This window comes from Phyllostomus discolor, chromosome 5, assembly GCF_004126475.2.
Source record: "Phyllostomus discolor isolate MPI-MPIP mPhyDis1 chromosome 5, mPhyDis1.pri.v3, whole genome shotgun sequence".
Classification (NCBI taxonomy): Eukaryota; Metazoa; Chordata; class Mammalia; order Chiroptera; family Phyllostomidae; genus Phyllostomus; species Phyllostomus discolor.
Window position 1 is genome coordinate 127,669,780 of NC_040907.2, and position 27,642 is coordinate 127,697,421.

The following is a 27,642-nucleotide window of genomic DNA, read 5'->3' on the forward strand; positions in this document are numbered from 1 at the left end:
ATGTCTTAGGCAAATTGCTTATGGATCTAATCTAGTGAAATTCTATATTTAACAAATGAAATTATTTTATCCACATGCGTAAAGATGTTGGAAGGTTATTTAAGATGCAAACATTTTGCTAATATGTTGCAAAAATTAACCTACAGCTATACATTTTCAGTTAGGGTCACTTCCCAATAATAGTTCAGTGATTTTCAGCCTTTTTCACCTCGTGGCACACAAACTAATTATCATATCAGGTGGCTATTGTCTTTTTAATTTGACAAGGTAAGGGAAAAGAGGTCAGGTATTAAATGTTTTAAAATTTCTTGCTGTGGCACACCAGTTGAAAATCGCTGATATATTTCAATTATGTTTATGACAAGATGTATTTGGTACTTTGTGGATGAATTGGAAAAGAGAATGTAGGTGAGGCTGATAAGCACAAGAAAATTTTCAATGATAGCCTAGGAGCCATTAGAAATGGGATTTTGAAAGGCAGCATATTTTGTAGGCTTCTACAATAGGCAGGAATTATTCCATCACGGTTAAGTTTGTAACGTTGTGAGCAGGTTGGGCTAACCTGGGAGTCATGTATCAATGGATTCACTTATACCATGAACAAAGTCAGAAGACTGAAAACCCAATTTGAGTGCTACCAAAAAAGGTAAAACAAAAGTGATCACTATAGTGAAATATAATAGAGGTGGAGAAATGTTAGATGACCAGTTTTCTGAGTGAAATGTCATTTCAAACAAATTTATTTCTTCGCTTCATGAAAAAGAACATTGTAACAGCAGTGTAGCCAGCAGACAATCACAGTGGGGTAGAACATTACATAAGCACGAACTGTTAAGAAATTACAGGGCACACAATGGGATGGTTCAACTTATGAAAGAGTCCAACAATGCAGGAATCATGTGTGATTCCCACCATGGGGTCATCAGCTGAGCAGGCCGTTCATGGTGTTAATTACAGTAACTGAATGGAGACAGTTTTAGTTGAGACTAGATTTTTCATGTACTTGGTTTGGTTAACTGCAACTAATTTCAAAAATACCAACATTCCCTATATCGACATTGGTGCTTCAAGTTTAGATCGTTTAGGAACTTATTTAAAATTAGTGACCAGATCTGAATTGCTGCAGATATATTACATGGGTTGTTTTGAAGGAAATGTGCTACTTCTTTGAAAAATAAGAGTGTTTTGTACGACTTTACTTTTTCGAGTTTACTATCATGGGTGGTAATTCAAAGAAAAAAGAAGCTAACACTTAAATTTTGCAGACATTCAATAAGTGTTGAGTGGAAGGATGGATAGATGGGTGGATGGATAAAGGATCTTAGAGCTTTATCCATTAAATATGGTGAGAAAATAATTTCTAGTGGGAGCTAAGGTCTAGAACTAAAACAAAATATCACAAGGGTGTATTCTTGATAGTCTAATACTAGTAATATCTTATTAAAGCAGCTGAAACAATAAACAATCACTCATTTATATACTTATATGTATAAGAAACCTTAGGCTCACAAAAATATACATGTTTTAAAACAGAAATCTAAGGCACACAAAATACTAAAACAAGTCAATGAATTACCCAAATAGGTACACATTCGAAAGCAGAAATCTACTTGTACAAGATGATGGTCTACCGATGAACATTTTGTTATTTACAATCCCTTCATATTCCTTTACTTTGATTAGTCAAAGCTTGAAACTAATACTTTGCACCATATATTATTTTAATATGTTATAATTTGTTTTTCTTTAGAGAGCTTGCTGGAACTGGTTTGCTTTTGCACCAAAATTATGAGTGTTAGCGGTTGTGGGCTTCCTATGGCATTTCCAGGGGAGAAGCACCATTAGGTTTTCCATACTCCCAAGGAATCTGAGACTTTAAATGTTATAGCACCTCTGCATTTTAACAGAATCAAGTATTTCATTGTAATTTCTTCTTGTTCTAAATGTTTACTTTGGGCAATCCCATTTGTTTTGCTAAGAATCAATAAAGTTAACAGAAAAAATAATGAGAGGACTAAAATAAATGGGATGCCTAGGTTCCTGTTACCTAGGACATAGGCAATTATCACAGAAGATGAGTTATCATTTCCCCAAAGCTAATATACTTAGAACTACTTTGGATTAGCTCTTTTGAATAGAACTATATTTATAATACCATTCTTACTATTTGTTTGGGGTGTGTGATGATAATAAGGAATTTGTTTTCAAAATATTTCCACAAAAATTTTATTTTTATTCTGTACCAGAATGACTTTCACAATGAATAAGGCAATTTGGAATGGGAAAGATTCTTAATTTTTATATTTTATCACCTTGAAACTTTAGAAGCATTTGACTCTCCTAAATCCTATTAAATCCCGTCTCCTTTTGGAAACACCTTTCATGGATTATATTAAGAAAGCTACAGTGAGATTAAATTTGGGTCAATGTTGCTTAATAAATCAGAAGAGACCACTATTACTTAGTTCAAGAAAATGTTAATCAATATTGGTGATATGCTTTCAAATTCCAATTTTAGAGATAACAATTTTTGCATGATTTATTTTATGTAAGTAGCTAATATTTGCATGAGAAAAACACATTAAAAACAAACCATATACATGATTAAAATACATATTGCAGTTAATAAGATGGAACTCTACACAGCAAGAATAAATGATTTCTCTTGTATGCAAATATGCACAAACAATAGACAATAGGATTCTTATACTATACTATTTCAAGTTACGTTTAAAAATAGAAAGTGCTTTTAAAATATATATGTACAATTTATGAACAGCCTCCAACCATTACTAACAATAATGAATTATTTTATACAGGAGAGAACTTTAAGAGAGAAAATATTTCATTGGTTTATTTCAAAGGAATATGCGTATTTTCTAGCAATGATTGGAAGATGTTGGAACAATGGCACCATGAAATAATAATTCAGCTTATTTTTAACTGTGTTGATGTGGTTAAGCACCAGGAGCTGTGTAGAGTTAACACTGTGAATCTTGATTTTATATCATAGCACATTATCTGTTAAAATCCTCTAAAACTGACTCTTGTTTCATAGTAAACAGACTTAATTTAAAGCACCAAACTGAGTGATTCTATCAAGATTAACACCTAACCAAAACATTTCTTTATGTATTTAAAACTATAAAACTTTTATTTTCGCTTAAAATGTGCACCTTCTACCAATTGTCAAAATATAGTCACAGTTAAGAAATACCCACCCCCTTTTTTTAAACCTCAGCCTTCAAATGGGTGAGATGAAGATAGAGTAAACGACAACATGACTTTCTTTTAACAGCACCTTGAAAAAATACACCGCACTAGCAAAGGCATTAAAAAGAGGAGAAAAGCCTTCAGACCCAATGGTTATAGGGCCCTGCAACATGTGTGAGAGCATAAGGGGACACGGTGACAACATTATCATGGGTTGATGTTAATGCTTTATGAGAAGGAATTTGGTTTAACTCATTAACTTCAGGGGACAGCTCAGGACCCTCATTAGCTGTTGGATCTTTCTGCTCTGAGGACTTAATTTTCTTATTCTTAGCTTCTTTAGCCTCATACTTAATCTTATTTGATTCAAAACCATGTTGGGGCTTATTTAAGTTTTTGTGCTGGTAGAAGACAAGGGACAGGCGTGTAGGATGATTCCGGTTTGGGTGTCTGACCGGAGTTGTGGCATGAAGCTCTCGCCGGGCACACTCAATCAAAACAGAGCCGTGAGCAGGTGCTATTGCCACCCCACCAACGTTGGCATCCAAGAAGATGTGCTCACTGTCTGACCAATACTCATCAATGTGGGGCAATTTCTCCTCAGACAGGGGGTCATCTGATAGGGGGTCATCTGACAGAGGCTCATCTGCTTCGGAATGCTGCTCATCTTCTTCCACCAGAGAGGAAGCAGGTTGAGGAGGAGAGGTGATGAGTGGGGGCTGCTGGTTTGGCTGATTAGAAGTTAGCTGCTCAGATGGACCAGTGGGAGGCTCAGAACAAGCCCGGGAATCTGACATGGGAGTAGACAAGGTGGGAGGAGGACTCACTTCATGAGGCTGTGCAATTCCAGTGCCTTCCCCAGCAGCAGCACTAGCACCACTGAGTCCTGCAGACGGCATTGTGCAGTGGGGATTGCTACCTCTTTCTGAGAACTCGCACGAAACGGACGCATCGGTCGAAGCAGTCTTAGGGGCCCAAGACAAACCTGGCGGTAAGTTTGCCTCTTTCACTGGGTGAGGAATGGATGGGGTCAGTGAGTAGGTTTTAATGTTGTCTGAACCTTTGAAGATAAAATTGGGTTCAGTTTCACTTGTTTCAGGTTGCAAGGTCTCAGTTTTATTCCCTAAACAGAGAAAAGGACACCAAATGTGAAGGTAAGTACAAACTACTTTTGGCAATCGCTGTTTTTAAAGAGTATTTTTAAAGAGTACAAAGAATAATATAATAAAACACTGAGGATGGCAATGTTGGCTAGTTTTGTTCTATTTACTTTAAGTCAAACACACATTAAAAATTGGATATAGCTTGCTAGCTTTTTCACTCATCAATTTTCCTTAAAGAATTTCTTCACTTCCTAAATAATCATAAATAAGTACACATATTTTGCCAGAAGGATGTCCACTGTGTAAAACAGTTAGATACTGGAAATGACCTAATTGGCTCTGAAGTAAATACTAAAACCATACATTGGAATATAATGCAGGCAACAATATGATGACATATTTAACTACACAAGGATACGTTTAGACGGATTTTAGATATTGCATGCTCTCATTTTTGGAAAAGTAAAAGTAAGTAATAGTTCATATGTATTTCTGGGCAATGGAAAGTGTCAGAACTGGCAAAGTTAATTGTCACTGAAGGAAAGTTACATAAAAAATGTTAGCTGAAAAATAAGTCATTTGCAACCCTTAAAAACACATGTGTTTTAAACTTGTTTCTTTCTGACTCAGTAAATCATTGTTATCACACTAGTAGCTGCTCTGAAATACCCACAAAAACATCACATCAAATGGAAACATTCTTGTTGAGGACATTCTCCCTGTTTTTTGAAGTTTTAGGAATGTTTTGGAAGTGCAAAAACAGGGAATTTTAGGATCAATAAAGAAAAAGTAAAGTGGCTTTGTTTAAAAATAATCAATATATAGCAAGTATCTAATTCAGAAGATCTGCAATCTGCGCCCGTACCCCGGCAATATAACCTAGAGACACATTGGTTCTCATCTCTAAAGAGGATTTATACATAGAACCCAAGGAGTGGTACGTCAGAAAACCCAAGCTACTACCTGTTGCTACATTGGTTATTATAGAGGTTAAGTTATCAACAAATATAAATCATGGGAAGGGAAGATTAAAATAGTGATTCATTGAGTTGAATAAAATTTATAAAAGATTTTATGGGTAAGATTACATAGAGGTCAAGAGGTTATGGGTCAAATATTGTACATATGGCTACTCACAAGCTATATATTATTTAAAAACTAGCATGTAAAGATGCTATCTATTGGGGAATGAAACAAAGATGAAAATTATATGATTGTTATTTACAAGTAGCATGTAATCAGAAATGTGAATCTTAAAATAAGATTTCAATATATGCCTGTAAAATGAAACTATAGGCAAACAGGAATAATTCCCTCTGTCTTCCCTCTTTACTATCCCTTCACTGAATCTTTTCCATCATTATATAAATGTCTGCATTGTCATTTCTCTCATCTCAAAAAACAAAACAAACAAACAAACAACCTTTCTTGCAAATATAAAGATCAAAGACGTTAAGGAATACCCTCTAACTCTAAGTTTGAATATCAGTATAAATTCATGGTGTATTTTTTTTCTTAAGGTTCCTTGGAGAAATAGCTGATTTTAGATATGGGGCAGGATTATATAAGACGAACCTGGAACATCTTGTCAGAAAAGAAGCTATCAAAGATAATTGGGGTCATGAAAAAAAATTCAGAAGCCAGCTTGGTGGGTTTCTACTGAATAAAGACAGGACAAATTGAGGATTGTTTTCAGAAAGCATTTTCAAATTCATTTGGGAAAAAACCTACTTAATATGCAATATAATATAAACTGTTTTTAAAAAAACCACAAGATCAAAATGATACTAAAATAAAAACTGACCACATTAGAAGATGCTTGGGAACTGACTTGCATTCTGAAAACTGATGAAGACAAACAGCCAAGCATCTACTCTGATCTCCCTATATGAGCCATTCCTCAGGATGAACAAGTATTGATGCGGGCAATATTTCTTTTAAAAAGAACATGAACCAACAAATGGAAAAAGAATAATAGACTTTGCTACTCCTAATGAAATAAACAACACGGAATATAAATTTACTAAAATCACTAGGTAAAAAGCTGATAGGGAGCAATATAATCAGTGAATTAGGATGACAACGCTTGACCTATGAATCAGGCTCAACATCTAAACAATATATACCATCAGACACTATATATATTTTGATGTGAAGGAAGAGAAATGTAAGAATCACAGATGGTGCATAATTTCAAAGAAAAAACAAAAACAAAAACAAAAACCCTGAAGTTGAATTTGTCTCTACAAGACAATGGTTTCTGCTACAAGGAAAAAAGAAAAGAAAGAGAAAAAGGAGAAATAGGTAAGCTATAAATTAAAAAAAGATATGAGACATCTCAACTAAATATAATGTGTGACCTTTTTTTGATACTGATTTACACCAAATATGAAAAGCAAAAAAAAAAAAAAAAAAGCAACTAGGAGACAAATGAAATAATTTGAACACTGGTCAATGTTAAGGCATTCTTTGATTTTCTACTTTTAGGTATTGTGGTTATAAAAATTCCTTATCTTCCAGTGACACATACTGGTGAATCAATGGTTAATGGGATACAACTTCTGCAATTTGTTATAAAAAAATTTTTAAGGGGTGGTGTCTGGGTAACAGTATAGATGAAATAAGAGTGGCTATGTATTGAAAAACTTTTAAACTGGGAGCATACGTGGGACATGGGATTCATTATGTAATTCATTCACTTTGTACATTAAAAAAAATTCTGTTAAAGGAAAACCACAACTGTATAACCTTCACTTCATTTATTTCACCTTCTTATAGCCAACCACAAGAATTTCTCCCATTTTTTTTCTGTAAATCTACTTCTTTCATTGTCACCCCACTCTATTGAAATGAAATCTGCCCCAGCAGTACCTCTAATAATAACCTGCGAATCTAATGGTGAAATAATCTTAGTCTTCATCTCACTTGACACAGGAGCAACAGCATTTGATATAGCTGACCACTCCCTCCTTGAAAACACTCCGCTCTCTGGTTTCACTCTTACTTCACCAGACATACCAAACCTCTCTTCCTCGTTCCTCCTCATCTCTAAAGCCTCTACAAACTGAGTATTCTCAGGATTTGTCTTTGATTAAACTTCTTTTCTATCTCCTTTACCTTCTCTGTAATTTCAATCATTCTCATGGCTTGAAAGACTACCTCTATAAAATTGACTTCCTAAGTTGTGTGTCAGCTTGAACCTTTGGTCAGAACTATACTCTTCTTCAATTGCTTACCTACCATCTTAGCCTCAGTGTCTGACAGCAGTGAGCTGATCTCCCTTTATATCTTTAAAATTTGTTATTTTTTCTCTCCCCATTCCTCATGACACGTTGGTAGTTTCTCAAGGCCAATAACATCAGGATAAACTGTAACACATTCTTTCGGTTCAGGCTCCAAACAATCTATCATAAATCCCACCTCTAAACCATATCCAGAATCAGACATTTCCAATATCTTTATTAGCCACACTGGTCCAAACTCCATCATCTCAACTCTCTCCTGAGTTGTTAGGATAGCCTCTATGATCATTGTACTTTTCCATTCCCTGCTCCACTTTAGTCTAGTTTTAACCCAGTAACTAGAATGGTAGGTTTGAGTCCCATCATAACCCTTTTTTCTCCTGAAATCTCCAATAAACATCCTCTTACTCACAATAAAGACCAAAATCTATACAGCCACCTACAACACCTGAGATGAACTGCTCAGATCCCCTCTTACTGCTCCAATCTCTTCTCCAACTAGTCTCATCTCGCACTTGCTCTGCCCACACTGGCCTCCCTGATCGCATCAAGGATTCAAGGGAAATTCCTGCCTCCTGACTTTTACATTTGCCATTTTCTCTTTCTGGAATGCTCCTTCTCCAAATAAAAGCACAGCAGATTCGCATTTCCTGTAGGACTTTGCAAAAATGCCTCACTCTTAGTGAATCCTTCGGACAACCCTATCTAAATGAAATTCTTTCACAGTACCATCTCCCTTCTTTTTCATGGCTATGTTTCCAATATCTAGGCTGCTTCAAAGTGGTGCTCAGTAATATTTGTTGAGTAGGTTACTTCAATTGATGCTAAAGGTGATCAAGGAAGATTTCAAGGAAGTGATGTTACTTTATGTATTTCAAGAAGGAGTAGGTCTTCAAATAGATGGGGACAAAAAAAAAAGTATTTTTTAAGCATTAATGGAAGAAAATATTAAGAAATGCATGAGCCACTTTTTGTTGACTTTTGCTTTTGGTTTTGTTAAGTATATAGAAATATATTTGGTGTCTTATATGTAGTTTGAACTCTAATCAGGCTATGTTAAAAACAAATGGCATATAAGAACAATTAGGTACCTTAATTAATTGATATCTGACAAAGATTTTCTTTCATAATGCCTCATTCGTAAGAGTAGCAAAGACAAAGAAGAGAAAGAATGCAGTGCAAAGGAAACTCCAGACGTCTGCCAGTGAAAACTGTGCACAGAAAATTAGCACACTCTATAAACCTTACCTAAAGGCAACAGTGATGAAGCCTTACTGTTGTTTGTTGTCAAATTATTCTTCCGCTTGTTTCGAGGAATGACTTTCTTCTCCACAGCCCTTATCTTATGCGCGAGGACCTCTGTCATCATTGCTGCTCTTTTCTTCCCAGAACGAGGAATCGGCTGAGTAAACCGTGTTCTTTTTTTAGGGCAGGGTGTGAGAACCTCAATAGCCCCAGATTTGATCTTTGCTTCCATTCCTTCCCGTGAGCCAAACTCATCTGTGTCTGAAAGCTTATAAAGGGGTAGCACATGCAGCTGCTCATCTTGAGGGATAACACCCAATGAGCGGTTATCTTCTCGTGTTAAAGTACAAACCTGATAGGAAGAAAACATGAAATGGAAAATATAGGTCCTGCACGTTCACCATAGTTATTTCTACCTTCTTTTTGTTGCCATACTTCAAGGGATCTATATTCTTGTCCTATTTTTAATTGGTTACTACAAGCATATTAATTTTGAATAAATGTCTTCTATATAAAGCCACCCAACATTGTTCAATTGTAGTAACTAATTTGTTGTTTGTAAGCAGACCATTATAATTTTGAGTTGATTTTATAAATACATATTTTATATTTTTATGTATTTTATAATATTTTAAATATTAAGCCTTCTTTGTTACATTTCATCTTAACTGCGTAAGGAACAGTTACTGAACTATTTACCACCTTCATATTAAATATTAAGTATTTAGAAGATATTACTTGGAAAAAAGAAGATATCACTTGAGCCTATAAATACCTTATTTCTTAACATTTGAATAATGCCACATTCCTTGGGGTAGAGCGAGCTTAATTATAATGAATTTCTTAATTTTCTGTGTTTTCCTCTAGAATATTTTCATACCTATCTTCAAGTGAAATTTATAGATATTTTTTTCCTGCTTTCCTTTTCAGGGTGATTTTTTAAAAAGATTTTATTTATTTTTAGAGAGATGGGAAGGCAGGGAGGAAAAAAAGGGAGAGAAACATTGATGTGTGACAGATACATCAACTGGTTGCCTCTTGCACACCCCCAATCAGAGACCTGGCCTGCAACCCAGTCATGTGCCCTGACTGGGAACTGAATCGGTGACCTTTTGGTTCACAGGTCGGGGCTCAACCCACTGAGCAACACCAAGCATGGCCCAGGGTGATTTTTTAAAAAAGATTTTACTTATTTATTTTTAAAGAGATGGGAAGGGAGAGAGAAAGGGTGAGAAACATTAATCAGCTGCCTCTTACACACCCCCAACTGGGGACCTGACCCGAAGCCCAAGCATGTGCCCTGGCTGGGAATCCAATGGATGACTTTCCGCTTCATGGAATGATATCCAATCCACCGAGCAATGCAGGGACAGGGTGAATTTACTTCTTCAATAAATAAATTGACAGGTATTAATGAAACAAAAGAAAGCACAAAAGGTTAACTTTTCTAGGAGGATTTATATTCTACCTGTTTTAAAGAAATAACTAACATATTTTTATCTGGATCAATTTTCTCTTTCTGTTCCATTTTGCTTCTAGTATAGTTAGGAGCATATCAATAATTTTGCCAGACTTTATTTTGGATGTGAAGTAGGACAAATTAAGAAAACTCTGCCTTTTACATAACCTATTTCTCAACCCTTGTCCTTATTTTATTCATTGTAGAAAAATGAAAGCACAGAACTAAAATGTAGAAAATTCCTGACTTTTAGTTCTAATAATATTCTTCATATACTATTTTTATCATTTTAAATGTCATTAAAGATCCATTAAAAGCACAACCAATGGTTTCATTATTTTTTATTGAAAACATTTTCCTAGTGTTAAGAGCTCTTTCTAAGATGGAAGAGATGTTAAAAAGGTGGAAATAAATGAAATTGTCAGATTTGACTTCCAAGATTGCTAGGACTGGATGGATACAAATGATAAACTGAAGTAGGTTTGAAGTTTTAAAAATCTTACTATTTTTTCAATGTTTATGGTTACATTTACCACTAAGGCCTGAAAATACTGAACTCTAGAGGTCAATATTTTAAAATTTAATAACAAAAATGTTAAAAATTCAAATCTTTCACTAGTAAAAAATTATTTCAATCTATTTATTTGTGCACAGGGAGACTAAGAAGGGGACAAGGACAAGACATGAGCAACATAATGAGAGAGGTTAGAGAAACAGGGTGGAAGAAGAGTTGACAGAATTTTAATTCAGGTTTTTAAAGATGGGGAAATTTGGGATTATGCCACATGCTAGGTACAAAGCTCACAGCATGAGTAATGAAAGCAGTGGAGAAGAGCAAGCACTAAATGACACTCGAGAAGCATAAGAAAATAGAAAAGAGGAACCAAAATTTAGTTTGACTGTGACCTAATCCAGCCTGACTACAGATATTCTGGAATGAGGCAATTCAGGTAAAATGTACTAACCTATTGATGATGATAAATCATTCTTTTGCTAAGAGTCACCTGGGCAGATTCATAAAATTCCCACATTTTGAAATAACCAGTCTCAAATACTATAGCTATAATCAGTGCAGAGGAGTCATATGCAAAAAGTTATTTTAGCTCCTTAGTCTATCACCAACAGACTCCACTGAGCAGCGATGAATCCAATTGTGCATTTCAAATCACAGGTAAGAGCCTGCAGATACATCTTATACTGGGCAAACCAAACACATCAGCATATCGCAAAAACAGAGACAATTACTTTCCATGAATCTGTTTCACAAGGTTAGAAGAATATAATGACTTGAAGTAAACTCATTTCCCTTACCAAAGAACTATTGCAAGATTTTACCCTGGGTATTTTACCTAATTTAAGTATCTCTTGATTGACTTCACACTATAGGCATGTGATTCTTTTCATGGCTATAAACACTGCATGCACACATAATTGCAAATAGTCTAATAATTTTTGAATATTCATGTAAATTTATGTGCACTGCATTAAGAACCAATATGCATTAAGAAATGATAAATCTGGCACAGTTCCCTCATAAAAACCCTGAAGTACAGATGGCAAAAAAAAAAAAAAAAAAATCATTAAATTACTTCACTTCCTCACTACCAGTTTGATGGCACAGAATAGTTGCTTTGAGTAATCATGTAATTTCTACCTCCCAACATACACACCATAATTAAATATATAATTCAAGGGTTTTGACAAAATATATGTTGAAGGGTAGTTCTCTAACTTTTTTGTTTTATTTTTTTATCCTCACCAGAGGGAAAAAAAATTTAAAGATTTTATTTATTTTTAGAGAAGGGGAAGGGAGGGAGAAAGAGAAACCTCTATGTATGAGGGAACAATGATTAATTGCCTCTTTGCACGCCCCCAACCAGGGACCTGGCCCACTACCCAGACCAGGAATAGACCCAGCGATCCTTCTGTTTGTGGGATGATGAAGCACCCAATGAGCCACACCAGTTAGGGCAATTCTGAAACATTTTTGGAAGTACTTCAGCAATAATTTATATTAACAGTATTGGTACACACACACACACACACACACACACACACACAGAACATACAATATGATTTGCTACAAGTCATATTTAAGGACTTCAGCCTAAGCCCATAGCAATAGATTTTTTAGAATCTAAAGCCACCCAGGTACATACCACAGTGCTTCCATTATTCATGTTGTGAATGTCTCTGTGGGGATGGGCACAGAAGTCTAGGCAAGCAGTGACCCCAGAGAAAGGACGACCTTCTTTGCTGCCAAGCCGACATTCTCGGGCAACATGTTCATATTCCACCTTAAAAAATGCATAACACAATTTAAGAGATAGAAAGAATCAATTGCAGTAAAGAGTAAACATAACTTCATGACAAAGCTCTTAAATTAGTTACAGTTTGTAATTTCAGAGATTTCTGAAAAGAGTGTGTTATGGTACTGACTATGTAGTTTTAGTAACATTCAGGAGATAGTCTGAGAACATAGGAGTGAAATGATAGTTACTGTGACTGAAGGCAGGGCCAGGACACTAACACCCACTGGTTATAGACATCAACCATTGGGGCAAGCCTAAATCATTCCACTAAGGAGAAAGACTAATATAATGCATGAATCACGTATGTAGAGCTTTAATGGGTATAAGAAGTAAATATATATACATATATATGTATGTGTGTATATATACATGTATATGTATATGTATATATTTATGAGCCAGTACAGAATGTGAATTTATAAAATTTAAATTAAAAGCTAGAATTTAACACAGAGGATGTTATTCAGAATACAAATGCAATAAAGATTTAAAAAATAGGAATCTATACTTATGTTTAAAACTTAAATATTATTTTTACAAAAGTGAATGCATAAGTGGAAAAACAAATTGGTTTCTCTTCCTTTCTAAAAAAAAAAAATCAATGAATTACCAAAAAAGGCTACACTTATTTTCTACTTTGATACATGATTTTATAAACATTTTCTCCCATCCTGTAGCTGTCTTTTTAAAAACCTGCCCCTCTCATTTTACTGAGATATTACTGACATATATTGTACAAGTATAAGATGTGCAGTAAATATATGTATTGTGAAATAATTATCACATTAAGGTTAGTTAACTTTTCAACCCCTTTGTGTAGTGATAAAATTTAAGATCTCTTAAAACCTTTTAAGTATATAATACAGCATTGTTAATTCACATGCATTATATCCCAGATTTTATGTATTTAATAGCTCGGATATGTATTCTTTGATTGACATTTCACTATCTCCCCCAACTCAATAATTTCCTGATGTTTTTGAAGCACAAAATTTTAAAATTTTGATGATTATTTATTCCTTAATTTCTTTCTGTATTGTCCATTGCTACTGTATAGAAATACAATGATCTTTGCGCATTGATCTTATATCCAAAAACCATGGTGAACTTACTAATTAGTTCTAATTGTGTGTGTGTGTGTGTGTGTGTGTGTGTGTACACATGCCTCAGTATTTTCTACAGACAGGATCATACTTCTGGCAACTATTGTTAGTTTGTTGGGTGCTTTTGTTATCCAATAGTTGGACTACTCACCTCCTTTTCTGCATCTATAGAGGTATCATGTGGTTTTTGCCCTTGTTCTACCAATATGGTATGCTACCACATATTAATTTTCATGTGTTGAACCAATCACACATTCTTGTTTTTATAAATTTTAGAAATAATCATAATTCTGTCACAAGTTTTAATTAATTCACCATAATAACATTTAAAAAATATTAGATAATTTTAAAGCTGTTCAGTTAAAATAAATACACATCAAAGTTCAAATTGGAAATGTTTTCTGTAACAATAATTTTGTTTAAATAGAAATTCCAACCATGTTTAAGAGTACCATAAGGTCCCAAAACATACCTGGTTCTGGTAAGCGACTGGAGCATACTGCTTATAAATTGGAGCTAACTGTGTGGCCAAACTTTGTAAATTATCTTCAAGGTTTTTTTCCTGTAGGAAAAGACAGTCCATAAAAGTTATTTCTTGATGACACATAGGGTGAGTTTAAGGGTAAGAAAAGGATACATAATCGATGCACAATTCATACTTACCCTGATGAAAGAACTACCATAGAAAATAGAATGGATTATTTTTAAAGAAAATATATACTATTAGTGATTGTTAAGCTTTAATTTAGTCTTTTGAAACTAAAATTCTATGTTATAAGCTAATTAGAAATCTAAATGGAGTTAGTAGTAAGTTGTAAAAGTGCTCATGCTGCAAAAAATGAGAACATATTTTATGTGTTTACTCAATGATACTAGTCACTTTAAGTAAATGAAGACAAAGTTGTGGCTGGCAAAGGGACATGTCCAAGCAAAGAATTCTGACACAGGGCAACCACTTTCTGTAACACAGATAGGAGAGCAATGGACATAGGGCCCACACCATGTATCAGAATCTGTGCTAAGAGCTTCAAATGTAGTTAAGTGGGCAACTAGTTGTCTAAAACCAGTGTTTTCTTTTGTACACCATAAAGGCTACAGGTTGAGAAGACTTGGTGGGACTGTGAGGAACCTTAACACCATTATGAAAATCTGGATTGCTAGCCCCAGCCAGGTAGCTCTGTAGGTTAGAGCACTGTCCCAATAAACCAAGGTTGCAGGTCCCACCCTGGCCAGGGCACATACAAGAATTAATCAATGAATACAAAACTACGTGGAACAACAAATAGATGTTTCTGTCTCTCTCTCCCTTCCTCTCTCTCTAAAATCAATAAAGAATTAAAGAAAAGAATCTGAATTTTTACTAATAATATTGTAGAAACAAATTTTCAAAGGAAAAGGGTCAGGACAAGAGTCTCTATTAATAATGTCTTTGATAAGAGTACGAGGTCTAAGACAAAGAAAGATTTCAAAAACAATAGTTGAAAGACTGCTGTGATAGTTTTTCAGACCTAATTATAACCCTAAATCAAGAACTTGGTAAAAATGATTAGTCACATCGAAGGAAGACAGTTGAAGGGGAATAAAACAAGAATGAAGGGGGAATTTAAGAATGTTTGGGCCTTTGGTCTCATTTGAAGTTTGGTGCATACCAACCAAGAACATAGAAAGACAACTTTCATACAGAGCAGTCCAAATCTGATATTCGTCAGATTATTATAAAAGCCAAAGCCATACAGCAATGCAGGCATAAGAAGTTAGTTCTTGAGTGTTTCTAAGAAGCCTCAATGTTGACAACTGTAAAGCATCAGTGATAATCCTTTTGGTTTCCTACTGATTTCTGTTGATGCTTTCATTGAAAAAGAAATTTATATACATATAGGGTCTATATCTAAATTACTGTTTCATTCATCTGTATACTTCATTATCTGTTACTTAATGTAGCTTAATAAATACAGTCAGGGAGAGTTAGGATCCTATTCTAAAAACATTTCCTGTCAATACACAAATTAATTATTTTATTTATTTGGGGAAAACTGGAGAATTCTGATTTAAATACCTATTAACATATTTTTATTGTTCTCTAACACTTGAAATATTGGGTGGAGTGGTTTTGACGTTTTACTGCCAATTGAACATTATTAAAAGTCCAGCATCACAAATCAGACTGTCATAAAGCATCTCAATTTTTGAGTGGAAATGTTGGGGGAAAAAGAAGGCAAATAGAAACAAATCAAAGATGGTATAGCTGACTACTGGTATCATTTTATGAATGTAAAGCTCATTCATATTGTAAAAACCCTGACTTTCTAACTGCTTCATTAGAATAATTGTGCGTTTCAGATATAAAGGCTTCTTCTTATCAGACCTTTACCTGTTGGGGCTTAAGCCAACATCCCTCTACTCTTCCTACCTATAACTGATCTGTAGGACCATCAAATCCACATCCATTGCTATAATTACTGTCTGGACCACAGATTACCCCTTGAACTTCAGATTTTTATTGACCTGATATTCTCCACTTAGAATTCCCTTAGGGAATCTCCAGTGCATTGTGTAAAAACTGAATTCATAATACGTCATCTACCAACCTGGTTGTACATCTGCATGCCCTTTTGTCATGTAATAGCACCACTATCTAATTTTAAAAAATGTTCCTAGACCAACCAATGCTTATCATTTCCTCTGTCACAACCATAATCCAAGTTATGATTAACCCTTCACTGGTCTATTTTCATAGCTAGCTCATTTAGCTAAACCTACTCTTGGCCAATTGCAATCCATTATTCAAAGAGCAGTAATAGAGAGCTCTTTAAAAGACAAGTGTAACTGTATTACCCTCCTCCTTAAAACCCTTCAATCATCCTCCAAAATCTTGACATGGCTTACAAGAGTGAGGTTGCATGCACCTCGCTCTCCTTTGCCTCATATGGCCTCCTCTCAATTCCTGGGATGATCAATGATTCATCTCGCATCTTAAGCCCTATATAAGTGTTACTGATTATGAATAATATCCATAAGCAAAAATTGATTTGACATTTATTAATTATAACAGTATTGCTATGAATAAAAATTCATCATGTCAACATTACTAATATATTTATTTACACACTAACAGTTTCATCAGATAATGTTCGAAAAGAAAACACAATGGGTTAATTTTAAGGGAGAACTGACATCACACTCTCAAGTGTTCTATATGTTCCTTACTAATTTTTTATACTTTTCTCCCTAAAGGTTTAACACACTTCTTGTTAGATTTCTATAGTACTGTATAATACTTTATCTGCAAATGATGCTTCTCTCTCTCAAGTCTTTCCCTTGTTTTATTGCAACAGATGGAAACTCTAGAAAATGCTAAATAATTTTAATTACTTCTTTAAAGGGATCATTTCATTCTAAGCTTTTAAAACAGATGTTATATTCATTATATAACAAATATAGTCAGATTAATTCTTGCTGTTTATTTTCTTTTCTATTTACCTTGTATCCCAACAACTTTGCAAACAGATTGCTTGCTTTTTAACTATTTCCTCACAGCTAGTTCAGAGCTATAAATTCTATTTCTACTCATCTAAAAAAATTTTAAACATGCACTTTATTAAATGTTTTCTAACTAGAGCAGTGTTTTCCAAGCTGTGGGTCATGACTAATTAGTGGCCCCCCCCCCCAAAAAAAAACAGTTTAGTAGGTCACAACTAGTATTTAAAAAAGGAATGAAATTTTACTAAAATTATACTACATCATAGAGATCCTTGGCAATAACTACATTGGATATTAACTTTTAATTTTTAAAATACTTTCTTTTGTTACATGTATTAAGGTTAAGTCATCTTTTCTGATAGTTTTGTTCAAGTTATTTACTTGTACATATCTGACTGTATAGGGGCATGTACTATAAAATATTTTTACTCTTGGTCACAGCTCAAAGTTTGAAAAACACTGATCTTAGAGTTAATCAGTATCTAAATTCTTCCCACTCCAAACAAAGCATAAAACATCACCACGCTTAGTTCTTGTAGGTGCCCCACCACCTCCCACTACCTACTCACCCTTGAGTTGTTAAGAGAATGGAGTTATATTCATAGGTTGTTATTTTTTATTTAAAAATGTAAGTGCTCAACTTAGTTAAACTTAATAGTAAGGTTGACTAATTTCTTTGCTCACCATGGCCTCGTGTCCCGGACAGATTGCTTCCGGTCTCACATATCTTCTTTCTGGAATACGTCCTTTAGTAATTCTTTCATAGTAGCTCTGTGGGTAGTAAACTCTCTGAGTCTTTGAAATGTTCGCAGATGCCTTTATTTACTCTTCCTACTTACACTGGGTATAAAATTCTAGATTCTTTTAACAATAATTCACTCCAAGGTGAGGGGAGAAGGAGGAAGGAGCCAGGGACAATTGGAATTTGGGTTAATGAAGACTTTACCTAGTTTATTTAGAACTCAATATTTAATTTTTTACTATTTCAAAACATTTTAAAGAAACACACTTACACATTCATTGTATAAATTCAAAAGTTAAAAAGGCACTTACATGTAAGGGAGAGCTTGGATCAATTCTAAATCTTCTAGGGCTTGGGCTTCTACCAAATTTGCAGCCATTGAAATACATACTCCATGAGCAGCCAAAGGAGAACGAAGCTCCACAAGTCTCTGGATCAATTCCTTGACATGTACAGGTGCGACTGTAAGATGGTAATTGCAAGGGAATGAACTGATAAAGCAAGACAATACTCCAGACAAAACATTTCAGGACCATATAACTTTTGAAGTAGGTGGCTAATAAACTGATTTTAAGACATCTCTTTTATTGCTTATTATATGTAAAGTACTGTTAATAACATAAAGCTAAGTGGATGTGAAAAGAACTAATTTTTTAACTACAATGTTTACACAAGGTTGTAAATTCAAAATAAATGGTAATAAAAATACAGAACAGAAATACTCATAACCTCATTTAATTTGAAGATGGTCTCAGGATGGAATATAAATGGCTTGGATTTTACATCCTAGATCTGTTCCCTATCAGCAATGAAAACTATAGTATCTCATGTCCTCTTTGGACTTATCTCCTCTGTCTGTAAATGACATTGATACAATCCTCTGAGGACTGAAAACGGTAATATATGGTTGGTGAAATCACTTTGTCAGTTTTAAAGAAAGCCTTTATGAATGTCAAAAGAGAAAAAAACAGAAAGCCTGTTTCATTTGGTAACTTGTGGTATCACTGTGGAGCATTTCTGAAGCCCTAAAATAAATTCTACAGTAAGAATGACAAAGATTGGAATAAATGTACAAAGACATGAAGCCAAGGAACTAACACACACTCAGTTGTTCCTATTTGCATAATGCTTGAAACTTGCAATAGTATATATGTAGTACTTATGTAATGCCTTAAAAATACAAACAACATGGAAACTAGACATTTGGAAGTGAGTACTCCACAGAGTGTATAGATAGCAAGTTGTGATGTTGTATACCTGAAATTCATGTTTATTAGCTAAAGTTACCTCAATAAAACATAAATACATTGAAAATTATATGAAAAAATAAAAATTTTGAGATCAAAAGTGTTAGTATATTTCACTTGTGAACCTCAGGAAAAAGCCTAATATAAGATAGCATTGAGCCCTGGCTGGCGTAGCTCAGTGGATTGAGTGCAGGCTGCGAACCAAAGCATAACAGGTTCGATTCCCAGTCAGGGCACATGCCTGGGTTGCAGGCCACGGCCCCCAGAAACCACACATTGATGTTTCTCTTTCTATCTCCCTCCCTTCCCTCTCTAAAAATAAATAAATAAATAAATAAATAAATAAAAATCTAAAAAAAACACAAAAAAACAAAACATTGAATACAAAAAGACATACAAAAAGGATCACTCAAGACACTATGAAGGAAAAAAAGGAGGAATAGTTCAAATATTCAAACTTCCTCTAAATCCCCTTACAAAGATGGAAGCATGTTTAAAGGGACAAAATATTGCAATTACTTCATAAGGAAGAAAAATGGGATGCAAGTGGGATAAAAGGGGTTCATTTGAAATTGCAGAGGAAATTAAAGTTGTCAAAACGCAAAATGACTTATTTAAAGCATCACTGAAATAATGCATGGGAATCAGAGAAAAATATAGTTTAACTATTGACAGCTATTTAAAAATTAAACACATAGGAACTATGAAAGACCTAAAAGAGCTTGTGTAAAATCCCTGAAATAGCTGACATCACTGAAAGGGGACAAACTAACTTTTACGTCCTGTGGATCGAGTACACTATTCCCGTCAGTAGTTCCTGAACAGAATTGAATCAGGCAAAACAATTGGGCAAACCAAAACTGAGCAAGTCTACAAAATGGATTCTTTCCCTTTAAAACTGTCCCTGCAGTGAAAGACCAAGAACTGAGATTAAAGGATTAAGAGACCAAAAGACAACACAATTTAATCCATCCATTGTGGAGGGAAAATTACTATAAAAAATAAAATTGGGAAACATAATACTTGAGTTAGATAATTTTATCTAATTTTTAAAATCAAAGTAAAAATTTCTGATTTTGATTATTGTACTGGGGCTATGTAAAAGAATATCTTAGGAAATACCCTCTGAAGTATTATTTATGGGGGGAAAATGTATAAAGTGTACCACTCACTGCCTCACAAATAATCCAGAAAAAAAATATTAAAAATGAGTAATACCACCATGTTTGTGTTTATGTGTACCCGTGTATATGAGTAAACATGTAACAAGCTATTAACAATTATGCAAGGGGTATATAAGGGATCATTGAATTCTTGGATATTTTCTGTAAATAATTAAAATGCTAGATCTATATTGGGTCAAATAGAATTAATGAATTCTTGAGAAGATTAAATAAGGCAATATGTTTATCCATTAGAGCAGTGTCTTTGTATAAGATGTTAATTTTTATTCCGCATCCACATAACAAGATAATTAAACATTAATGCTCTGTGTGGGTGGCTCAGCTGACTGAAACATCATCCCTTTATGCCAAAACGTTGTGGGTTGGATCCCTGGTGGAGGTGTGTACAGAAGGAAACCAATTGATGTTTCTCTCTCACATTATTTTTCTCTGTCCTTCTCCATCTCCTCCCCACCACCCTCAAATCACTAAACATCCTACGGCAAGGATTTAAAACAACAATAAAAAAATCATATTGATGTTTTCCCAATATTAAAAAAAAATTATGTACACAGGCCGTAGCTAGGTAGCTCTGTTGGTCAGTGTCTTCTTGATAGCCAAGGTTGCAGGTTCCGTCCCTGGTCAGGGCACATACAAGAACCAACCAATGAGCGTATAAATAAGTGGAACATGAATCAACTTTTCTCTCACTCACTTGCTCTTTCTAAAACCAATTTAAAAAAAAGATGTACACATAATTGTTGCCATTGAAAAGGTAAGAAAAAAATTTAATGAAAATATAAGTATCAATGAATGTTCTCATAGGTATATTGTTTGGGGAAAAGAGGAAATGATATTATATTTTTGTTATATTTTGTATAATGACATTTCTTTTCAAAAAAAAAAAAAAAAAGAGTGAGCTATTTGAGGAAAACTACACAAATCACTCCTGAAGGACACACAAGTAAACTTGAACAAGTGGAAAGAAAAACCATGTTTTGGGATAGGAAGGTTCAATATCATAAAGATGTCCATTTATAATTTAATGTAATCCCATGAGAAATATCATTAGATTTATCTTAAAACTACACAATTTATTATGAAGTTTATTTGGAAGCACAAAGAAAAAAAGAATAATGAAGAAAGCCTTGAAAAAAGAGTAAGAATGGCAAACTAGCACTACCAAATATTAAAATAGAAAGCCTCTATAATATAAGAAATGTGATACTAAGTACCTGAAAGGGCAGGACAATGGTACAGCACTCAAATGCATTTAAGTAGCGTTTAATGCATTTAAAGTAGCAGTAGCATTTAATGCATTTAAAGTAGCAGTAGTGTTGGAATAAATGGAAAAAATGATAGAAATGAATCTCTTCTTCCTACCATTGAGTAGCGTAAATTTTAAATACAGGAGAGATTTGTATTTTAAAAAATTTATGATGTCAATGTTGTAAAAGAAAACATTGGGTGAATTACTGTATAAGTTGAGAGATAAAAAATGTCCATAAATACCATTCAAAATTGAGGCACAAATATGGTTAAAGATAGATTAAAATTTTTTTTTGCAAAAGATGACATTACCAAAGTAAAAAAGACAAGAGGTAAGCTGTTAAAAGCATTCACTAATTATGCCACAAAGGGTTTATAGTCCCAATATGTAAGAGTAGGTTTGTGTAAAGTGGACAATCCTGTAGAAATATGGGCTGGAATAATTATGAAGATGGTTGACAAAAAACAAACAAAAATTGCAAATAGTTCTTAACAATATTAAGAAATGCTCCCATTCATAATATGAAAAACACAAAATCAAATGTGAACTGGTTAAATTGGCAAAAACCCCAGGGTAACAACATATTCATGGGCAAAACCACAGGAAAACAGATATCCTCGGACACGGCTAGAGGAAAGGCAAAGGGGTTCAATTCCCTGTGGAGGATTTCCCTTTACGGGGAAAAAAAAGCTCTCCTGCAGATTCTTGAGGTGAGTAGGGTAAGATATTAAAGAAAGAAGTAATAAAAGAATATTCTAATGGAGAATATCTTAAAATTGTCTTAACTCATTAAGAAAGCATGTGTCTCTTTAAAGAAAAGGTTATTCTATTTAGTTGCACAATATTTAAAATCTTGTTCTCCCATATACGCAGTTGGTCATTAATTAACAATTTAACATTATAAATAGAGGTCTGAGTGTTAAAACAGTACAAAAACAGATATGATTACTTTTCATTGAGAGTGCATCTTCGGTCTGTGGGATGACCATTGTATGACTTTAGGTTTTCGGTAAGCTCCGTATACAATCTGTCTGCCATGGGAAGAGGAATGCCATCCCACACCATGATGAGTACCACCATCACGGCTGTGGCACAGTGATGGCCTGGCCGCTGCCGAACCAAACAGAGAACTTTCTCTTCATCGCTGCTCCTTCTTAAAACCTGCAGAAGCAGAATGCATTCATTTATGGGAAAGAGAAAACCTAAAGTCAAATACAATGTATATTGCTCTCACAGCTCTGCAATACTGAATTTTATCTTTTAAAATCACTGTTTCCCAAAATGTTGAAGCCCAGAGGACCTTCAGTTACCTTCTTCCACATAACTCATCACACAGTGTCCCGGGTTACTTCACTAAGCACAGGCAGAACAGAAATCTGTGATATGTGGTTATTATTTATAAAAGCAGGCCAAAGCAGTCTGTGTTTATTTCACTGTTGATACAGTTTTGCAAAAGAGGTAACAGAGGATCCTGTGGAAAAGAGCCTAACTGCTTTTACACAAATGTCACAACGGGACACATCTAGCTAGATGAAAATAACCAAGGCTTCCCAACATCAAAAATAAACTTGAGCAAGCAAATTTAGCATCTCAGGAAAGTTATGGATCTTTACCTTGAGTGAAACGGGTTACTAAATAGAATAATGAACATATAAAGAAATGTTCCTATGATTCCTTTCCATGGCATTGCTGGGATTTTCAAACCCCCTTTTTATCATGAGATTAAAGCATCCAGCTGACATGGTGAATGTAAAACACAACAATCAATTTTGAATATTTATCCACATAACATATACTATGTCATACCCATAGGGTGCAAAAGACTTAAAAAGTATTCAAAATACTGATCAATAGTCCTAGTGTTATAAAAACAATTACATAAAAATGTCAACACAACATGAAATCATCCACCTCTGTTTAAACCTCCCTCCCTGTACCAGTTTATAAGGAAAAACTGGCCACATTAATTAGTATGTAATCAGTAACTGATAAAACTGCCGGCCCCTGAGACCAAAATCGAGTGACCAATAGCATAACATTCCACTTTTTTGGCTAAAATAATATTACATGAACTTTAAATGAAACTTCGCAGGATGTTAGTTACCCAGCAGAACTTTCTTCTGTCACTGCAGATAGTTAACCACCACTGCTGCCAAGGCAGCCCCTGAGTAGAGCTGGTTTTAGGACTTTCCTCCTAAACACAATGATTTACATTAACATTTTTAACCTACATTTATATATCCTTTACAGGTAAATAAGAATACATTTGCTTGTTTAAAAAAAAAAGCTTAAGTGCAGAATAATATATATTGTATCAAACAAAATTATAACAATTTTCAAGCTGTCAAGGCTACAACAAAGTTGTATCGATCCATTCTTCGTATGGAAAATGCTAAAATGCTATTTATTCACCCATTGTATTTGTGCTTTTGCCAACATATTTTCAAATTTCCTTCAGAGAATACAAAATTCAGAGAATAGAGAATAGAAAATTCAGAGAATAGAAAAAGCATGAGTATCTAAATTTAAATCTAGTTTCAATAACTTGCTTCAGTATTAGTATCACATGGATATCCATGTCTACTCAAAATTCACACATTAAGTCCTAAATTCCAATGTTTTTGTAAATGTTACAAGGTGGGACCTTTGGGAGGTGATTTGGTCATAGGTGGAAACCTGTGATGAGTGGGATTAGTGTTCTTATAAAGAGACCCCAGGAAGCGTCCTAGCCACTTCAAACACATGAAGACAGAAAGACAAGAGAGTCCTCTTCTAACTGTGCTGGCACTCTGATCTCAGACTTCCAAACACCATAATTGTGGCAAATAATTTTTTGTCTATAAGCCACCCACTTTGGTATTTTGGTTTTTTTCCATAGCAGTCAGAGTAAAAGACCTATAAAAGACCTCTGGAGCACTGGGCATTGTGGCTCAGTGGATTAAGTGCCAGCCTGCAAACCAAAGGGTAGCTGGTTCGATTCCCAGTCAGGGCACATGCTTGGGTTTCAGGCCAGGCCCCTAGTAGGAGAAACACGAAAGGCAATCACACACTGATGTTTACCTCCCTCTCTATCTCCCTCCCTTCACCTCTGCCTAAAAAAATAAAGTCTTTAAAAACACACACACACACATACACACACACACAACAGAGGACAGATGATGGGGGCATTGGTAAACACAGCTCAACTCCTCTCACAACTACATCAAAATTACCACTAAATTATTGAACAAACATCACTCAGAACCATCAAAAATCGAGGTGAATGGATGTCTGACTATGGAATTAATGAAAATATATCCATCTGACTGGTAGGAGGGGTGGAAATGCAAAATGGGCTGGTCCCACATCCACATGTGGTGGATAAAAATTCGGGAAGGGTATCTCAGGAGTGGAGAATCCCAGTCCCACACCAGGGCCCTCAGCCCAGGGTTCCAATGCCAGGGGAACTTCTGGTTGCAAACACCAGTGGGAATTGAGTTGGTGAAAGAAACTACTGGAGTCCCAAGTGTTCTTCTTAAAGAAGGTACACATGGACTGACTTAGACTCACTTGTTCTGAGCTCCAGCTCTAGGCTAGCAGCTTGAAAGGTACCAGAACCATACAGGAAAGAACTGAAGTGTCTGGAAACAAGACAGGAGCTGGGGGACAGATTTCTCCCAGACAGAAGGGTAAAAAAACACTATTGTCCCTTTTCTGAACTCTCCCGCCACAGAGCGAGCAGGTGGATGCCATATGTGAGATTCCTTTAACCTGGCTAGAACTGGAGATCCCCTGAGGCTCTGTCCCACCCACCTTACAGCTGTTAACAGTGACTTTTTTATATGAATGGCTGGTCTGGACTAATTCTTTACAACTTCCTAAATTCCAAGAAACAACAGCTGAAGAGCAAGAAATGGAATACTTATTTGAAAAAGTAATAAAAGAAAAATTCCCTAATCTGGTGAAAGAAAGAGACATAAACATCCAGATATTACACAGAGTTCTAAACAAGATGGACCCAAAGAGGACCACACCAAGACACATCACACTTAAAATGCCAATTAGAATGTCAGCTGATTTCTCAAAAGAGACCATGCAGGCAAGAAGGGGCTGGAGAGAAGTATTCCAAGTCGTGAAAGGCAAGGACCTACATCCCAGGTTGCTCTTTCCAGCAGAGCTTTCATTTAGAATGGAAGGGGAGATAAAGTCCTTCCCAGATAAGGTCAAGTTAAAGGACTTCATCACCAAGCTCTTATTGTATGAAATGCTAAAGGGAGTTATCCAAGAAAAAGATTAAAAATATGTACAGTAAAATGGCAGCAAACTCACAATTATTAACAACCACACCTAAAACAAAAACAAAAGCAAACTGAGCAAACAACTAGAACAGGAAAAGAAACCACAGAAACAGAGATCACATAGAGGGTTAGCAACAGGGGAGTGGGAGGGGGAGGGGGGAAGGTACAGAGAATAAGTAGCATAAATGGTGGGTAGAAAATAGATGGGGTGAGGGGGGGTTAAGAATAGTATGGGGAATGTAGAAGCCAAAGAACTTATATATATGATCCATGGACGTGAACTAAAGGGGGAGAATGTGGGTGGGAGGGGGTATGCAGGGTGGAGGGGAGTGAAGGGGGGGAAATGGGACAACTGTAATAGTATAATCAATAAAATATATTTAAAAAAGAAATTCTCTTAAAAATGAACTAAGGTAAGCTAACATAAAAGTAGTTCTAATGGTGCATTAGCAGACAATAGGCTTCAGTGAAGAAAAATGTTTTATCACAAAAAACAGGCAGTAAAAAATGTAAGTCAGTTGAACATCAACAGATAGCATCCACTTCTTGGCTTCTGTTTAATTTTCATCACTGAAGCATAAATTGGTTTTCTCACATTAGCAACATAACACAGCCACCAAACCAAACGAGTAAACCACGACAGCGGGGTACTCCCCCTATTACACTGACATGGTAATATACAAAGAAGTGCCAAATTTGGGCACAGAAAAAAGCAACCCCATGGTACAGGCCAAAACAACCAAGTCAGCTATTAGGCAGAACCTCAGAGCAAAGGAAACGAGAAAGGAAATGTCTTTGAAGATGACATTGTATGAATCCACGTACAATGGTTTGAAACTATTTGGATACCTTGACTTCCTTTACACCTCACCCCAAAACCCTGATCCAACATCTGACCAGAGCAGGCTAAACATATTCACTTGTATGCGATACTACAGAGGAGACCCATCAACAGGTGCCTGGTGTGAACTGCTCTGGCATAGGGGCTCTCGGGGCAGCCTGTTCGAATTCTCCTTCCTGTTCCTGCCATGGCTCCAAAGGCTCCAAACACTCCACTGGGGAGAGCAGAGTTAATAGGGCATAGTGTATCCAACAAACTAGATCACCCTTTCCACCAAAATCTGAGTAACAAGATAACTAGACCCTGACAAATATAAGAAAGATTACAAGAAAAAGAACAAAGCACTGTTAAGAGTAAAGGCAAAACAATGTGGGGGAAAGGCTCAGAAAGTTGTGCTGCCCAGTCAGAATTTGCTGATAGCTATTTTGTGTATGACCATTTGAAAAGAGAAGCCAGCCCTGGCAGAGTAGCTCAGTTGGTTAGAGTGTTGTCCAGACACGCCAAGGTTGCAGGTTCAATCGCTGGTCAGGGCACTTTCAAGAATCAACCAATGAATGAGTAAATAGGTGGAACAAAAAATCTCTCTCTCCCCCCACTCCTGCTTTCTTCTCTCACTCTCTCTCAAATCAATAAAAATAAACAGAAACAATAAACCTCTCCTTCAATAAAAAAAGGGCAAATGTAGCACAAAAAATTAGAAAAGAATTCAACCACTGTATTTTTTCAACAGGTATTAACAAAGTCGTCTGCACAGAGAGAGGAAAAATGTACATAAAATCACACAATGTTTGAGTTTAATATTAATTATATAGCAAATGTACACTATGCAAGATAAAAGTAAATTTGGGGCAATGCAATCCACTATTGAATGTTAATTAGATTCCTTAGTTTAAAATAAGTGATCATTATTTCCTCTTACCCCTTTTTTATTTTGTTCCTGCATAA

At 35.2% G+C, this 27,642-nt stretch overlaps 1 protein-coding gene across 1 annotated transcript in view; it reads right to left on the bottom strand.

Annotated features, from left to right (window-relative positions):
* Window positions 1-724: 724 nt before the first annotated feature.
* TET1 (tet methylcytosine dioxygenase 1) overlaps window positions 725-27,642 on the bottom strand; it is a 98,840-nt gene continuing 71,922 nt past the window's right edge. Inside the window, exons 6-11 of the mRNA XM_028513131.2 lie at window positions 22,529-22,740; window positions 18,211-18,361; window positions 14,150-14,239; window positions 12,422-12,559; window positions 8,807-9,155; window positions 725-4,336 (exon numbers count right to left, since the gene is read on the bottom strand). Coding sequence (XP_028368932.1) covers window positions 3,354-4,336; window positions 8,807-9,155; window positions 12,422-12,559; window positions 14,150-14,239; window positions 18,211-18,361; window positions 22,529-22,740 — 1,923 coding nt within the window. The 3' untranslated portion in view covers window positions 725-3,353. The remainder of the gene's footprint in view (window positions 4,337-8,806; window positions 9,156-12,421; window positions 12,560-14,149; window positions 14,240-18,210; window positions 18,362-22,528; window positions 22,741-27,642) is intronic.